This window comes from Oratosquilla oratoria, chromosome 17, assembly GCF_046742065.1.
Source record: "Oratosquilla oratoria isolate Oo_2021 chromosome 17, ASM4674206v1, whole genome shotgun sequence".
NCBI classification, from domain to species: Eukaryota; Metazoa; Arthropoda; class Malacostraca; order Stomatopoda; family Squillidae; genus Oratosquilla; species Oratosquilla oratoria.
The window spans coordinates 32,167,509-32,186,637 of NC_134793.1; the positions used below are offsets into that span (position 1 = coordinate 32,167,509).

The window sequence follows — 19,129 nt, forward strand, 5'->3', positions numbered from 1 at the left end:
ATTCTCTCAATCCTGCTTATGTCCTTAACTCTGTGTGGGGACCATACTGCTAATGCATATTCCAGTTTTGGATGTATAAGGGTTTTGATGAGTTTTTTAATCAACTCTTCAACCATATCATGGAATGCCACTTTAATCTTCTGCAATAATCCGTATGTCTCTCCCACAATCCTGTTGATATGTCTGTCAGGTGACAAGTTGTTTTTGATCAACACTCCCAAGTCTTTCTCCTCTTTTGCTTTTGTAATGGGTTCACTTTCTAAGGAATAGTTTAAGGATGGCCTTTTGCCACTATTACCCATTTCCGGTACTTTCCATCTTTTGGTATTGAACTTCCTTTCCCATTCTTGGCTCCATTCATATTCAAGCTATGTAACTTATGGTTATTCTGCTGTGTTTAGTATGGAAGGAGTGGGGGAGGAAACTGTGTTGCCTGACAAGACTGTTGTACATGTGTACTGTACAAGGATAATGAGTCTGTTGCTAGCCACATGTACAGCTACATACATACTGTGAAAACAGGTTTGCTTGTCATGTGTTCATAAGATAAAAGTTACAACTATATCTATGTTTGTCATTTATCAACTTTACCTATATATATATATATATATATATATATATATATATATATATATATATATATATATATATATAATATATATATATATATATATATATATATATATATATCACATTTTTACATAAGGAGAAATAACAACCAGAGACTGCTCTCTTCCTCCTTCTTGTATTAGTCAGTGACAAAGAACCAGACCTGCACTAATACAACACAGACAACAATCCAATGTTTCTTCCTAGAAAGATCTATGGTAGGGCCCATGGACTATTGCTGTCTACTTCAGAGCTGTGGGTTTCCAGTCAATGAAAATTATGACAACAATTATTAACCCCTCAGATTTTCCCCATTTAATGTGATCTGTGCAGAAAAAGTGCAGGTCAAACTTGAGTGAAACAGATTACAATGGAACATTATTTTTGTCTGTTGTACATGTAATGAAACTGTACCCCAGCAAGGATACATAATAGTTAGACAATAAAAAAAGAAGGTTAGATTAGTGAGTGTCCTGTTCCTCTGGTTAGTATGCCTAAATATCCACACAATTATCAGTCCTCAATTACACTGCAAGAAGCAGTGTAGATGCAAATCCAACCTTATTATAAAGTCTCTCTTTCAATGGTTGCAACATCGACTGGGTTCCCTCTTGAACTTCATTTTTATCTGTCTGGTGGCCATATAAGGCACACACAGGTGTAAGGAAAACTTGTCAAAGTTATGTACACCTTCATTACCACCATTAAACCAAACATTCATTACAACATCCAAGTGAAATATATGCTCTCATTTTCTCATTCATTTCTCAACTATTTTGATCTTTACTTAAAAAGTAGGAATATATCAATTGAAGTACAATGCTATGGAACACTTGCTCAATATAATGACTGGTAAATTTCAAAATGTGAATAACTTTTGGATTAAACTAAAATATGTAAAGATGGTGTGTGGGATGAGGAAGATGGGTGGGAACAGAAAGAAAAACAGTGAATGGTGGAATGAAGAGGCAAGGCCAATGGAGGAAGAAAAAGATAAATGCACATGAGGAATGGTTGTAAGATGAAAGGAGGAAGCATAGGAGAAGTATAGGGTAAAGAAAGTGGAGGCAAATCACAAGGTAAGAGAGGATGAGAGAAGAACAAATGTAAGATATGTAGGAGTTTGAGACCTTTGAAAAAGAATAAAAAGGTGAGTTGGAGGTAAAAAGAATGCAGGGAGGTTAACTGGGTACAGAAGAGAGGTTAAAAGGAGCAGATAGACAGTTATTATTGCAAGTGATGCCGCTTTTGCTTTAAGTGCTTGGAATGTTGGGGCAGGTAACAGTCACTACTGGGAATCAGAGAGTCATGTAGGGTTTGAACCCATAACTAAGCAAATGCAAAACAACCATGCTTCTGATTATGCCATCAGTGCACTGTGACAGGAAGATGGGCTGAATATTCTAAGTTGTCAAATCGATCATTTAATATATTACCCCAGGTCTATATTGCAGATCCATGGCTTCCAGGCAACTGATAACAGCTACTGGAGTGGCCCAAAAATCAAACAAGGAAGAGATATTATGTTGCCTGGATAAAGTTTGAGCATGGCAGTGTAAGAATTGCTGAATGTAGAGAAGTGAGGAATGATGCTGAGAGAGAGAGAGAGAGAGAGAGAGAGAGAGAGAGAGAGAGAGAGAGAGAGAGAGAGAGAGAGAGAGAGAGAGAGAAGAGAGAAAGAGAGAGAGAGGGGGAGAGAGAGAGAGTAAGAGACAGAGACACAGAGAAAAAGAGAGACTATGATAAACAAAAGCTTAACCCCTTCCATACGGTGCCGCACATGTAGGCGTCATGGGGAGCGAGTGTATTCGCGAGGCTGCCATATCGGCGTCTTGATTATATTTATTGTAGTCGCCCCTCCATAATGACATTCTTTCTAATTCATTTGTCATCGCATTTTCTATGGTTATCAAAATTCACGGGTGAAGAGAGAACGATCGATATAAGCGGTGACTATATTTTATGATTCGAGTATTATTACGACACGTCGTACGGCTGGCATTGGCTGCTGCCACCGAGATCTAAGTCCATGACGCCTACGTGTGCGGCACCGTATGGAAGGGGTTAAAAGGCACCTGGAATGGATGACTGTCATGACAAAGGGGGGAAACTATGATGGAATGGTTGGTGATGTGTCTACAGGAGAAAAATAATTATTTCCTTGAGTTTCACTAAGTGGAAAACATGCAACCTAACTGTGAAAGACAGAGGTGGAAGGAGTGAACAGAGGGGGCAACCAAGGATGAGATGGATGGATGGGATAAAAGGGACATTGGGGAAGAGGGGAATGTCTGTTGAGGAAGGAAGGGCGAAGACAGAAGATAGGGGTGGGTGGAGAATGGTTATGTATGGATGATGCTGTGATACATGGAAAGGAGTGGGTGGGGGATGAGGGGTGAGGGAGTATGTATGAATGATATTCTAATGCAGACCAAATGGATTTCTCCCCGTCTTCTCTTTTTCTTCATGGGGCAGAGAGGGGGTTCACCGATTAAATGAAGTAGCCTTACTGTGGATGTGCTGTGTTTTGCTGCATTGCTTCTGACCCAGGGCAGTGGGTGAGATACATGGATGACCTGTCACCCAGTAGGAGCCAAGATCTCCTAAGCCAACCAACCACATGAATTCCATCTAGTTTGCACCTTTTTAAAGGGAATTTATCTAATACTTAACCCAAAATTACTTCACAATTTTGCTTATACCATTGCTGCAGCATAAAATCTTATGGTGCATAAAGCTGATGGGCATAGACCTATTATTGAATAGAGGAAGATATGAAGAAAAATGCCCATCTGATACCTTGGATCTCAGAGCTGTGGCTCTTATGACCTTACTAAGGCATGTGCCTCATAATCTGTATGTATGTATGTATGTATGTATGTATGCTGAGACATTCTGACAGGTTGACGTAAGTGGAGTAGGAAACATAGGAGTCTTAGTCTGAGTTTATTCCTGACTAGTTTTGCAGGTATGCTTTTTCAAAGGAATGGTGTACAAACGAGCTGTGGGCATTTATACATGTGGGGGACCTCACTACCTCTCCGTGTTGCCAGAGTTGGCGACAAGTGTGAACATTACATATTCATTGTAACAAATAATAAACAAATGCAATAATAATGATAATTCTAGCAATAATGTGTTAAATTCAATAAATGATAACATTAATAATAACAATGAAAATAATACAATATCAAAAATATATATAATAATTAATAATATTAAAGTAATAATAACAATGATAATAATAATAAAAAGAAGAGAATAATACCGGTAACAATAATGGTAATATAATAATGTAAAAATTATGTTAATAATGACAATGATGAAAATATTAAGTGGTGAAGAAACAAAGCTTATGAAATTAGAATATGGTAGCATAATATGGGAAGAATTGTCACAATCACAGCCTTCTTTCTTTTACTGTGATGATTGTACACCATTCCTTTGAAAAAGCATACCTGCGAAACTAGTTAACCACTTCCATACGGTGACACCTACGTAGGCTTCATGAGGAGCAAGTGGGTACGCGATGATGCCGATGTCAGCGTCTTGATTATATTTATTGTAGTCGTACCTACGTAACCTCCATTCTCTCTTAACTGGCTTCATCATATTTTCTATGGTTATCAAAAAAAATTCATGGGTGAAAGAGAACTAACGATTGAGCACTGACTTTATTTTTTATAATGCGATTATTATGACGCAACATCGCACGTTGGGCAGCTAATGCTGCCAGACGTGCGATGTGCCCCAGAGGGAAGAGGTTAAGAATAAACTCAGACTAAGACTCCTGTGTTTCCTACTCCACATATGTATGTGTGTATATATATATATATATACCGTAAAGGTCAAAATGTCTGGCTCTGAATAAACTCACTACTCTAGCCTTAACTTTTCACTTTGCCATCTCACCTCTATATAATATATATATATATGTGTGTATATATATATATATATATATATATATATATATATATATATATATATATAAATATGTTTAAATAAATATCTACTATAATAAAGTAGTAGCCTCTGTTTTTTGTTTGTTCACAAACTCCTCCTAGGGTTTTGGACATAGACCCCCATAACCACATATATTCTGATAGCCTATCACTCCAGGTACTTGGATAACTATATTTCATTTGGGAAAAAAAAAAAAAAAAAAAATGGTTAGGGTGAAGGGTTAAAGTTAGGTGGGGTATGGTGAGGTAACATGCCACTACTGTAGTTTCCCCTTAACACGCATAGAATTTTTATCACATAAAAATGACTGACTAAACAAACCATTGTATGTGTTCATAAATATTATTCATATTTGTGAAATTAATGTTGCCACAAACTATGATAGCGTTTGTAAGGAGAAAGTATGTAAATTTAAAATGGTTGTATAATTTTATCATATGTTCAAATATTGGTTATTTTTATTCGATTTTATCACAGGAGGAAATGCAGTAAATGAGTCCAAATAATCAACTCGGCACTTGCAGAGGTCAGACATCGCTATCCGTCCCAGCTCACTCAACAGTGTCCATTGATCTTCACCGGCCGGTCGTGGCAAAGGAGACTTTTCTCCTTTGCTGTGGTCAGTTTGGCACCAAGCTGCTCTCTCTATTGACGTAGGCAGGTGGGTTTACACCAAAGACAAATACACACATTTCCCAAGTCACCTAATTCTCTGGTTTCAGAGTTGTGCTTGGAAGAAAAGAAAGATACACGCACACTTTCTCCCTGGCTTAGTAGAGGCCCTTAATCCAACTCTGATTCAGAACCCTTAACTCTTCGCTGGCTGGTCATGGAAAGGAATTGGGGAGCCTCTCCTGTCGACCGGCCCGCACCCACGCCTGGTCTCTTCGCTGACACTGGTGAGCGACAGGTGCGAATACAAGGGGGGGGCCAGGCCCCCCCCCCAATGCCCCGAGTATGGTACACTCATCTCGAGTTTGATTCTCCTTGGATAAACACTTTTTAGTGCGAATTTATGATTTGAATTATATTTGTGAATTATATATGATTTTACATACAATTACGAGCAAAACAGGCTTAGGTTTCTGGACCAATCTCCAAGCCAACAGCATTATTCTTGGGGTTAAAATATCAGCGTGTTTCAAGTATTGTTTATTGGTTCGGGCCCCCCCCAAATAACATTCCTGGATCAGCGCCTCGTGAGCGAGTTTACACTTCTGACATTTACACATGATTCCCAAGTCACATAATTCTCTGATTTCAGAGTTGTGCTCGGAAGGAGAAAGATAAAACAACACTCGCCTGCCTGCCCTCCTCACACCACCATTGGATCCACTCTCCTGACTACACTTTGGATATCGCTCACTCAATGTCAATGCTCAAGCCCAACCTGGGGCGAATGAGGACCACCCATGCCCAACCTGGGGCTAATCAGGACCCTGCTACCTAGCTGGGGTTAATCAGCACTGCCACACGCAGGAAGTGAACTCTACTCACTTTCCATAAGATACATACACCTCTCACGAACATAACCATGCCCCACACACAAATATCTACACATACTTTTTCTTTGACTAAAATTTGTTTCCTTTCTAACTTTCTCTTATACTACAACTTCTCATTCTAATTTACCTCCCACTAAAGATTTTTCCATTTTTCAACCTTTACTACTATGCCTCCTACCATTTTCTCATCTTTAGGTGATTTTAATTCCAGGCGCCGTCCAAGTTCCCTGCCCATATCTCCCTAGATACAACCATAAACTGCCCCTAATCACTCACAAAAAAATGTATTGCTAATAGCCCTCTTTCATACACTACTATCTTTTCATTTTCTTACGAACATTCTTCCCCTCCCACAAAAATCGATCCCACGTGAGCGGGTGGTCCTACCTAGCTAGTCCGTTAGTCCAAAGATATTTAAAGTTTGTTTCAATTCTTCTCTTACAGCCGAGTACCATTCCCCATGTAGTGTTAACAACCCACTACAAAGATTATTCACAAACTTCTAGGTTTTTGCAGATAGACCCCTATAACCATATATATTCTGAAACCTTACGACCAAAGCTACTTGGATAACTATCTTTCATTTTTCTGTCTATTTGTTTGTTCACGAACTCCTAGGGTTATGTAGATCCCCATAACCATATATATTCTGATACCCTATCGCTCCAGATACTTGGATAACTATATTTCATAAAAAAAAAAAATTTTTGGTTAGAGATAAGGGTTAAGTTAGGTGGGCTATGGTTAGGTTAGCCTTTATTCACGAACTCCTAGGTTTTTGCAGATAGATCCCTAAAACCAAATATATTCTGAAACCCTATAACCCAGGGTACTTGGATAACTATCTTTCATTTGTCTGTTTATTTGTTTGTTTGTTCATGAGCTCCTTCTAGGGTTTTGGAGATAGACCCCCATAACCATAATATTCTGATACCCTATCACTCCAGGTACTTGGATAATTATATTTCGTTTAAATATTGTTTTATTTTGGTTAGGGTTAAGGGTTAATGTTAGGTGGGGTATGGTTAGGTTAGGGATTATTCACAAACTCGCAGCAACGCATGAGTAATTTGGCTAGTATGTGTGTATATATATATATATATATATATATATATATATATTATATATATATATATATATACATATATATAGCCAAGAAGAGAGGGAAGGGGAAAAAAAGCCCTAGGTACATGTATGTATGTATACTTCTCTTAATCTACAGTTTACCTCCACTTCCACTCCTCCCTTTCCTGCCATATGTGACCCCTAAATAACTAAAGCTATCCACTTCCTCCAGCCTCTCTCCTTTCAGATTTCCAGCTCACTGCCACCCTCTACCCTTGTACATCTAATCGCCTTACATCTACCCACATTTACTTTCAAATTTTTCCTATTGCATACCTTCCCAAACTCTGTCACTAACTCCCTTAGTTCTTCCTCTGATCCTGCCACAAGCACACTGTCATCAGCAAATAGCAACTGGCTCATTTCCCACTTTCATGAACAACCTCCAGTCCCCTGCTCATTACCCTTGCCTTTACCTCATGCACCACCCCATCCATGTACACATTAAACAGCCATGGCAACATAAATTTTCCCTGCTGCAGTCCCACCATTACCTCAAACCACTCGCTCTCTCCATTTAACAGCTCTATGGGAGCTGTTAAATGTGGAGGAGAATAGTGAGGGATTTGTGGTAGCAGTGATGAGTGAGAAAAATGAGGAGAAATAAAAAAAATAAGGTACAAGTAGTTATTAAAATGATGAGAGCAAGTAAAGCACTTGGGTTAGATGGGTGTCATGCAGTGTCTGAAGAAGGGAAGTACAGTAATAGGACTGGCTGGTGAGGTTGTTTAATGCATGTCTAAGGGAGGGTAGTGCACTGGAGGACTGGAGGAGTGTCTGTATAGTTCTGTTATACAAGGGAAAAGGGGACAAATGTGAGTGTGGTAGTTTCAGAGGGTTCAGTTTGTTGAATGTAGTTGGGAAGGTTTATGGGAGCGTTTCAATTGAGAGAATTAGGAGAGGAACAGAGAGAGTAATTGGTGAGGAACAGAGTAGGGGTTGTGTGCATCAGATTTTTGTAGTAAAACAGATATGTGAGAAAGCTTTAGCAAATGGTAAGGAGGTTTTTTGGGCCATCATGGATTTAGAAGAGGCTTATGACAGGGTGGATAGGATGGCACTGTGGGAGGTTTGCAGATATATGGGACTGGGAGCTGTTAAGGGCAGTCAAGAGTTTTTACAAGAGTAGTAGAGCTTGTGTTAGAATTAGAAATGGAGAGAGTGAGTGGTTTGAGATACAGGTGGGGCTGCATCAGAGATGTGCTATGTCGCCATGGCTGTTCAGTGTGTACATGGATAGGGTAGTGCAGGTGGTAAATGCAAGGATAACAGGCAGAAGATTGGAGACGGTTAAAAAAAATGAGAAAAGTAGGAGATGAGCCAGTTGTTGTTTGTTGATGACACTGTACCTGTGGCAGGGTCAGAGGGGGGATTAAGAGAGATAGTGACAGTTTGTGATGGTATGCAATAGATGAAAGTTGAAGGTAAATGTGGGTAAAAGTAAGGTGATGAGATATACAAGGGGGGGATAGCAGCATGCTGGGAGTATGTCTTAAAGGAGAGAGGCTAGAAGAAGTGGATAGCTTTAGTTATTTGGGGGTCACATATGGCAGGAAAGGGAGGAGTGGAGGAGGAACATAGTAGATTGAGAGAAGCAAATAAATGCATTAGGGGATTAAAAAGTATCATGAGAAATAGGCATCTGGGAATGGATGCAAAGAGGCAATTATATGAAGGGATAATTGTGCCAACAGTACTGTATGGGGCAGAGACTTGGAATTTAAGTAAGGTAGAGAGGAAAAGTTTTAATGTGTTTGAGATGAAATATCTACTGGTTCATTTCCTACCCAAGCATTAAGATCTCCCAATACCACTACACTGACATTTCTCCTTAAACCCTCTATACTCTTCTCACTACCAGGCCCATATGCACTTACAAAAACCCACATATCCCTTACCAATTATACCTTCATCCACATTAACCTTGGAGAAACCTCCTTCCACTCCACCACATGTTCACCTATCTCTTCACTTACTAGTATAGCCGCCCCTTCTCTTCCTCATCCTCTCTTTTCACTCTTGACACCCTCCCAACTATACTTCCAAATTCAAACTCTCCCCTCCCTTTCAACTTAGTTTCACTCAATGCCAACACATCCATCTTTCTTCTCATAATAATACTGCCTATCTCTTTCCTTTTATTCTCATCTGTACCATGTCCATGCACATTAAAAGACCCAAACCTTAGGGTTCTGTTTGAAAAACTCCTCCCAAATCCTCTTATGGCTTTGTATTTTTAGGAATGTCCCCTTTGGGACTACAGAGTAGAATACCTAATCCTATCCCCATCCCGTTTTTGTTGCCTTTTACGACCCAGTGGAAACACTCAGTGGCAGTATTCTTCTCCCCCACCACAGGGTTTGAAAAGAAAAGAAAATTATTATTCAGAGAAGTGGTACAAGACATTATCAAGAATGGGGGGACAGCATAATTGAGGGATTGTCACAGTATAATAAAGTAGCATCATTTCTGTATGAATAGAGATTTCCTCTATCACAGACAAAATGATGTGTGACTCTGGTCCATAGGGGTGCCCCATATAGACCCTAAAGTATCAGCTTCATGCTACTGATCAGCTTTTAACCCCACAATAGCATGGAAGCAATACCCCAAGAATAAAATTATAAAAATAACAGAAATAATGCTTTTAGTCACCTAGCTAAATTGAAACCAAGTAGTCAAATGTGAATAATGAATGTCTGTTTAATGAACTATTTGCTAAAGCCATAAATATCATCACTGAATATTAGTTAAAAATAAATAAATAGAAAATAAAAAGTTGGCAACTTTGTCTCATATCACTTATATAGCAGAAATAAACAGAAAATATTCACATAATGTGAAGTATATTTTTCCAGATTTGTACCAGTAAAATTCCAACCTATATAATTTTTTAATGTATAAAAATCTACATACTATTGAATCTTAAAAAAGTAACATTATTAACTTATTAGCAATGCCATAATCAGTGTTAAAACAAGTCCTCATGATATGCCACACTTGGAGACAATCCTCTCTTAACCACTGCTTAAAGGCTACTAAATCTGCCCACTGGTTCCCAATTTAGAGTTTAGGGTTGCCTGATTGAGCTGAATAAATGTTAGCTCATATTATGCCCCAGAGAAGGTATTTCTGAACTTACTGTACTTCATTTCCTATCTACCTATATATCAATAGGTTTCTTCCCCTTTACAAGGGGGGGGTAGCCAGCCATGACATGCACCCACTCCCGTCTGTCATTCACTTCATTTTCATATTAGTTCCTTGTGGATAAAGGGTCATCTCTGTCCCCTATTCACTGTCCATGTTAGAAACAATATAGCATAACCAAGAATGAGATAGATGGATGGGGTAAAAGGGGTTATGAGTACAAGTGGAATGTCTGTTGAGCAGGAAAGGGAGAAGGCAAAAGATAGGTGTGAGTGGAGAAAGGTTATAAATGGAATATAGATTGACATGGACTGTAGGGATTTCTCCTCATATTCTCTGTATTTGCACGAGAAGATGAGGAGGGAGAGTTGCCATGTAAATGAAGTGCATGGGCCTACTGTGTATGAGCTGTGTTTTGCTGCATTACTTCTGACCTGGGCACTGGGCGGAGAACAGGGATGACCCTGCATCCACAAGTAGCTAAGATGAAAGGGAATACTTCATTTACTAAGAATAAAAATACATCAACACTTCAACATCATTACTTTCTGTATGTGCTGTATGGTGCTTAGGTTGAGGAATATACATGTGTAAGGGTTTCATATCTTAAGAATTTAAGAAAAACTTAAGCAATTCCAACTGCTGCCTCCTAACAACTGTCAACAATCAATCACTGTACACATAGAATATTAAAAATACATATATATGTATGTATGTATGTGTGTGTGTATATATATATATATATATATATATATATATATATATATATATATATATATATGTATGTATATCTATATATATATATATATACATATATATATATATATATATATATATATATGCTTCATGCAGCAAAAGCAACTGGTCCCTGATAACTGAAGATATAATGTGCATTATTCTTACATTTGATACAATTCTAAAAAAAAAATCTTGACATGCAATGAAAAATCTCTTATTGTAAATTCTTCAAAATAATGAAATCATGTGGTTGAAAACCCATTTTACTATTCCTACTATAAACCAGAAACACTTAACATATTATAGATAAAGTCATAATTGTACATGAATTCAAGTGGAAATGACAATTTCCTATAAAAAAAAAAAAAAAATGTAATCAATAAATTTCAAAGAATTTAGCTACTCACTATTTCCCTCCGAAGTTGTATAAAGAATTGTTTGCGTTTAAATGAAATTTTGACGATCTTCGCCCAACTAAAGGTGTTAATCTTGATACTGTTCTGAAGAACCACCAAACCTATGGAAGTTACCCCTATGTGTATCTCACGGTTGGTGGAATCCTGAAATAGTAAACAAATGTGTTTTAACATCCAAATAAGTTGAATTCTTAAAGTAAAGATATTTGAAATATTCAAGAGAGTATCTTCCCAACATACAAAGTTATTAAGAAATAAACACAGATCAATAGCAGTGCAAAGGCTAATTAAGATAATGATGGTGGTTCTGCTGAGCTGAATATAATTGCCAAGTGGCAACCAGAGAAAATAAATAGTCAACACCAGGACCAGATTTACATATTGCAGAGCCCTGGGCCCTGAAAGTATGTGGGGTCCTATCAGGTTCACCCTCCATCAGCATTTAGTAAATTTGTCATATAATTAATAATCATGTTTATACAAACTCTCCAACTACTCAGTCATTAGATGTAGTAACGTAGGAAAATCAGGAAACCAAGTTTTACAATGCATGTTATAATACAGGTCACAGTCAGCTAAATACTCATTTTCTTTATCATGATATGCCAAGAAAAAGAGCTTATACTATTGTAACAGCTGGTGCGATTCCCCTAAGTGCATAGGGCCTTGGGTCTTGGCCCTATTGGTCCTGCCCTAAATCCAGCATATGGTCAATACCAGTGAAATAATTGGATAAATTACCAGCTTATAGATTCAACACCTGAAACAAATGGGTGCTGGATTGGTGTGGGATGGATGAAAGGTGGGTGGATGCTTTGGCTGGCCACTTCTTTTATAAGGAGGAAGAGGACTTGAGGTATATGTATTTACCTAATTATAGTATACAAGAAGGGAAAAACACCATTGGGGTCTCCTCTCTCTCACTCTCCATATCATCATGCCTAGCTTCAAATTCATGTATGGTTTCGGCTTGGGCTATACCCTTATTCTTTAATTATCATACTTAGATTTCAATTCATGTGTTGCTCCAACTTGTGCTATATAATTTTCTAATGCTAGTCTTAAGTATTTATGCATCTGTACGGAAAACTGTATTTATTCATATCCTTTGAACATTAAGTCTTTCTCAATTTGTTTTCATGTCTTCTTAAAGCTCTCCCATCCCTAATAATGAGATCTCTTCTGTCAATGTAGTCTATTCCCTTTAGTGACCTGCATACTGTAATCAAGTAACCTATTTCATTTTGATCTTTCAATATTGGCAAATACTCTGGGAAATTCTTGAAAACAAAGATTATGAAATACCACCCAGGCTAAAGGAAGCAGTCAAAAGTCAATACTGCAACACTAAGTATCAAGTAAAATCACAAAATTGTAAGAAGGATTGGTTGGAGGTTGAAGCAGGCATAATGCAGGGAAGCATGATCTTCCCTCTTTTTCTTTTTCCTGGAAGACTTCACTAAAAGTAAGATGCTGTGATGCATGGAAGGGAGTGGGTGGGGGATGGTGAGGTTAGGGAAAGGTTATGTGCGAATGATATCTTAACACATCCTGAATGGATTTCTCCCTGTCTTCTCTTTTACTGCATGAGGGGATGGAGAGGACAAGGTTGCCAATTAACTGAAATGGACTTGCTGTGGATGGGCTGTCTCACTGCATTGTTTCACCTAATTGTAAATACAATGAAGTACATAATACAAACCTAATTATATTATGTGCATGTGTATGTATATATTTACCTAACTTGAAACTAGGTAAATAAAATACAAGGATTTCTTCTCATACTTTTTTCTGCATGAGTGGATGGAGATGGGGGTTACCAATTTAAGTGAAACAGCCTTGCTGTGGATGTACTGTGTCTTGCTTCACTGCTTCTGACCCAGGGCAGTGGGCAGGATACAGAGATGACCCATCATCCATGAGGAGCTAAGATGAGAGGGAGGAAAGGGTAGTGGGGGATGGGAGTGGAATGGATGGGTATGAAATGGGTGGGAGTGGAATGGATGGGTATGAAATGGGTGGGAGTGGGTATGTGTCTTTTGACTTGACTACCTCCCTTGAAAGGGAGAAAGAGCCCTTGGTATACAGATAGATTATCTATTTGTAGTTTGCAGGAAAGGAGCAATGCTCATTTGGGTCCTGTCTCCTACTCTCCAATTTATGATATATAGCCTCAAATTTGTCCACAGTTCAAACTTAATCTAAGATAAGGGGGAGGGTGGAGGGGAGTGGAGTGTATTTAAGGATGGAATGGGAGGGAATGATTTTATGCCTTTTTCTTTTTAGCTACCTCCCTTGAAAGGGGGAAAAAGCCTTGGTACATATATACATATACCAAGGCTTTTTCCCCCTTACTAGGGAGGTAGCCAAAAAGGAAAATGCACAAAATCATTCCCACCCACTCCATCCCCAAAAACAAATAAATAAAATAAACAAATAAATAAATAAATAAATAAATAAATAAATAAATAAATAAAACAAACAAATAAAATCATTCCAAATCAAGGAAGTAGATTAAGTTTGACATACATATATAAATACATATACCAAGGCTTTTTTTTTTTTTTAAAGCCTTGGTATATGTATGTATATATGTATGTCAAACTTAATCTACTTCCTTGATTTGGAATGATTTTATTTAGATTTGAATTCATACATTGTTCTAACTTGGGCTATATCTTCTAAGCCATTCCAAGTACTTATGCACCTATATGGAAAACTGTATTCATTCATATCCTTTAGACGTGTAGTCTTCCTTAATTTGTTCTCATAACCTCTTCAAGCCTTCCAATTCTTAATCAAGAGATTTATCAATGTAATCTACCCCTTTTAGTGGCCTGAATAATGTAATCATATCACATATTTCTCTTCAATCTTTCAAAGTTGGCAGACCCAATGCAGTCTTTCCTCATATGCTTTATCTGCCAAGCTGGGGACCAGTTTGGTAGTTGCCCTTTGTATTCTCCCAATATTACTTATATCTTTCACTCTGTGTGGGGATTATATCATTGACACATTTTCTAGTCTTGGACGGATTAAGGTTTCAATTAATTTTTTCATCATATCTTCATCCATATGGTGAAAAACCACTTTAACCCCTTCGATACAATGACGCCTACGTAGGCGTCATGAGGAGCAAGTGGGTATGTGAGGATGCCGATGTCGGCGTTTTGATTATATATATTGTAGTTGTACCTGCATGACCCCCATACTCTGTAAACTGGCTTCATCATATTTTCTATGGTTATCAAAATTCACGAGTGAAAGAGAACGAGCAATACAGCGGTAACTTTATTTTTTATAATGCGAGTATTATGATGCAACATCGTACGTCTGGCAGCTAATGCTGCCTGCGAGATTTTGGCCCAGAGTGAAGGGGTTAACTTTCCACAGCAGTCTATACGTCTCTCCCACAATCATGCAGATATGCCTGTCAGGTGACAGGTTGTCTTTTATCATTACTCCCAAATCTTTCTCTTCTTTTGCTTTCGTAATGGGTTCACTTCCCAAGGGAAAGTTGGATGGTGTTATGGTCCTATTGCCCATTTCCAGTACTTTGTATTGTTTGGTATTGAAATTCATTTCCTATACTTGCCTCCATAAGTGTGAAAAATATGTACAGTTGATGGACAGCATATAAATATGGCACTCACTTCTGTGTTAATTATATAAAAAATATCAGCATAATTTTTTTTCTTTTACTGATTCTAATAGCTAAAGCTTATGCCTTCATTTTTCTCATCTATAATTTTTTTCAATTGTGATACCCCAGGAGTCAAATCTTGACCTCAAATATTTGCTAGGGTGGAATTTCTTTTATTTTTCAACCTGGAGTTCTAAACCTCTGATATTTGGATTCCTTGTCTTTTTCTGATTCTAAATATATAAACATCTATATAACTATAACTTTTATCACACCAAATGTAAGTGACCTTTCCCATGACCTCAAAATATCTAAAGTCATATCTCCTGAACAGTTGTTCAGATTGACCTTTAAATTTCAGAAATGTGTTTAGGGCTCTAAATCGACCTAAAAACCAAATTTCAGCAAAATCGGAGAGATGAGGGTGTTAATTTGAATTTTTTTTTTTTTTTGTCAATCTCACATAGAATGCCCCAAGTGCCAAACCACCTACATACCTAAGCAAAGCTTCTTTTCATGATCTTGCTGTGAGTGATGTCTCCCAGGAAAAGGAAGAAAAGGGAAGATCATGCTTCCCTGCTTTATGCCTGCTTCAACCTCCAACCAATCCTTCCTACAAATTTGTGACTTTACTTGATACTTAGTGTTACAACATGAGCTTCTGACCACTTCCCTTAGCCTGGGTGGTATTTCATAATCTTCCTTTCCTAGAATTTCCCAGAGTATCCGCTGGGGTATATTGTCAAATGCCCTTTCAAGTTCTATGAATAATCCATGATAAAGAATGAAATAGGAATGTAAGAAATGAAACATTCTACTGTTGATATCATTTGTCAATTGAATTAAAAAATAACAATAAATCATGATATGATGAAGTACATTACTAACCTTAGCTTTATGCAGATCAACTCCATATAAATCTAATCTCTTGGCATGGTCCAAAAAGTTGTATTCAGCATCTGCTGGGGTCTGCCCTCTGAAAACCACAAAGCTACTTTAACAAACTCTGTCTGGAATTACAAAATCTATTATATATTCAACATTTATGAGAAAGTAACAAAATCACTTTGTCACCCACTGATTGCTGTTTCATCTCATAATTAATATACTACTTCAAAAACATGAAAAAAACATTAAACTGCAAACCTCCCACAAAAACACAATATACATTTGCCCTCATACAAGAAACAAAACTCCCAGGACAGACCATACTCCCAATATTCACATATTACATAATAATCAGACAAGTAGAAACACAAATTGAACAGTGAAACAGTTAATGCCAGAACTATACATGAATATAAAGCAAACTGGATGTGGAGAGATACAAATACGGGTCAAAACGAGCATGGCTCTAGTCCCGTAAAATACAACTAGGTAAATACAATTATGGTCTCGGAACATGGTGAGAGATATGAACATGAATGAGGGAATACAAGCAGCAGTGATCAAGATGGTTCACAGCCTTGCAAATAAACTGTGCAAAGAGAGATAAGAAGCTCTAGACCTACTATTATTAAAGGAACAAAGAAAAAGGTGACTTAATTGTAGTATTTAGGCCACTGAAGGGGGTGAAAAACACTAACTTAGATCCCTTGGTTTGGGAAAGGAGGGCATCACAAGAGCATATGAATAAGTTGAAGAAATCCACATCTCAGGGATGTGAAGAAATTCAAATTTCAAATAAAATTCTGGAACAGCCTAAGCAGGAACTATAAATGTTTTATCTTTGAGGGGTTGAGATAATAGTGGTTGTATGGGTTATTTGTTTCCGATGCTAATATGTGCTCTGACTCAGCCAGTCCCCTTATAAAAAAAAAGTCTCTTGATACACATATTTCTGATATTTTGTAGTGGGCGGACCTCCTAACGCTGGGTAAAGCTTGCAGGTCATGACCTGGAAGCTTTACCCAGAGTTAGGAGGTCCACCCATTGCAGTGCTGGGGTGTAAACTGATGATGTCATGCACCTCAGCCAATGGGAGAACAGACCGTACCTAACCCGCAGCAATCCAGCCAATCACCATCCACCTTCTTCTCATCTAACCCACATTACCGGGTATAAAAGTTGCTGATCTTCACGGAATCTCCATTACTTCAATTGCCACTGAAGAAGCACCAGGACGTGCAAAAACGCGTTTTGGCTTTCAACTATGCCTATATTTCTATCTAATGGCATACAGCAAATTACTCGGACTCCTGCCTGTGGAAGGCAAAGTTGCCTTACGAAAGAGAGAGAAGATTGACAACAAACTTTGTGACAACAAGCTTGCCATTTCATTCAATGAAATATATACATATATATATATATGTATGTATATATATGTATATATATATATATATGTATATATGTATATGTATATATATATATATATATATATATATATATATATATATATATATGTATATATATATATATATATATATATATATACATATATATATATATATATATATATATATATATATACTGTATATATATATATATATATATATATATATATATATATATAGATATAGATATATATAAACTATTTATTATGAAAGCAAGAGGGGAAAGATTTGGAAGTGTTAATAAAAGACCTGTCACCTGACAGACATATCAGTATAATTGTGGGAGAGACATACAGACTGCTGTAGAAGATCAAAGTGGTTTTTCACTATATAGATAAAAATATGAAAATACTCATAGAAACCTTGATCCATTCAAGACTGGAATATACATCAGTGGTATGTATGGTCCCCACACAGAGTGAAGATTGAAAGAATATAATGAGCAGCAACCAAACCAGTTCCCGGCCTGCCTCATAAAACATATGAAGAAAGACTAAAAGCACTGGGTCTTCTGAATTTGAAAGATCGAAGAGAAACAGGTGATATGATTACAGTATTTGGGTTACTAAATGGAATAGACTACAAAGACAGATTAAGATGAGGACTTGAAGAATTCATGAGAACAAATTAAGGAAGACTACATGTCTAAAGGATGTGAAGAAACATTTTCCAAATAGATGCATATATACCGGTACTTGGAATAGTTTAGAAGGTTATATAACCCAATACATGAATATAACTATGTTAATGTGGTTTTTGCTTGTCTTGAGAAGGATTTCTCAGTGGGGCTAATGTCTGAAGTGGTTTGATAGAGTACAATGAATCACGAAACAAATGAAACTTTGAGAAGAACCTGTTGGAAAACCTACTTGTGCAATTTATGAAGTTCCATAATTTTTTTTTCTATCTCTTCACTCTGGTTAGGCACTAGATGGAGTTCAGAAAGGTAGTGTGCACCATGTTCATCTGGGCTGTAATCTCCAAGCTCAGCTGTAACATAAATTTATAAATATTTATCTTCATAGTGATAATGTTTCCTGAATAATGCTTGAAGAAGTTGATGAATTTTTGTTATTATTGATCTCAAAGAACTCCACATAAAGATTCCATTAGATCAGGTTATTTAAGCAACAAAGTTCAGTTCCCTGGTCACATAAATATATAACAGAACTCCTTGATTGTCATTTCTCTTGAATAACATTATCCTTCATGTAGAACCTAAATATCAACAAAAAAATTACATGTATCTAACCAAGTATGTTTCTGAATCAATATACTTTAGCAATTTTAGGATTCTTATCCCCCATCCACAAGAGCATAGGAAAAGAAATAGTTAATAGGAATAGTAATGGAGAGATTTAAGTTGGTTTACAGAAATGAAGGATATCAAAAGTAAAAAAGTGTTTCAGCACTCCAAACATAAAAAACACAACTGATTTTGGTCAATAGATTCCTCTAAGAATGTTGCTTTCAAAAACTTCTAGCTTTCTTTTTCTTTGTTCCATCAAGGTGATCTTACAACCATACAGTTGGTTGAATTAATATGTTATAAGTTCTAAGTTTTGTCTCTTTATTAACTTTTCTGTTCCTCATGATGGTGGTGAGTGCATAGTAACATCTATTTCCTGCTGCAATCCTTTCATTTAT

The 19,129-nt window shown here is 37.1% G+C and overlaps 1 protein-coding gene across 5 annotated transcripts in view; it reads right to left on the reverse strand.

The window, feature by feature from the left end:
• Positions 1-19,129, reverse strand: part of LOC143034595 (tyrosine-protein phosphatase non-receptor type 4-like) — a 279,323-nt gene that overhangs the window by 127,285 nt on the left and 132,909 nt on the right. For 3 of the 5 annotated variants that reach the window (XM_076200888.1, XM_076200887.1, XM_076200885.1), the window contains 5 exons: positions 18,352-18,472; positions 16,038-16,125; positions 11,498-11,650; positions 10,751-10,816; positions 1,170-1,241 (listed from right to left, as the gene is read on the reverse strand). In XM_076200888.1, the coding sequence (XP_076057003.1) occupies positions 1,170-1,241; positions 10,751-10,816; positions 11,498-11,650; positions 16,038-16,125; positions 18,352-18,472 (500 nt within the window). The remainder of the gene's footprint in view (positions 1-1,169; positions 1,242-10,750; positions 10,817-11,497; positions 11,651-16,037; positions 16,126-18,351; positions 18,473-19,129) is intronic. The other 2 variants (XM_076200886.1, XM_076200889.1) reach the window with 2 other exon arrangements.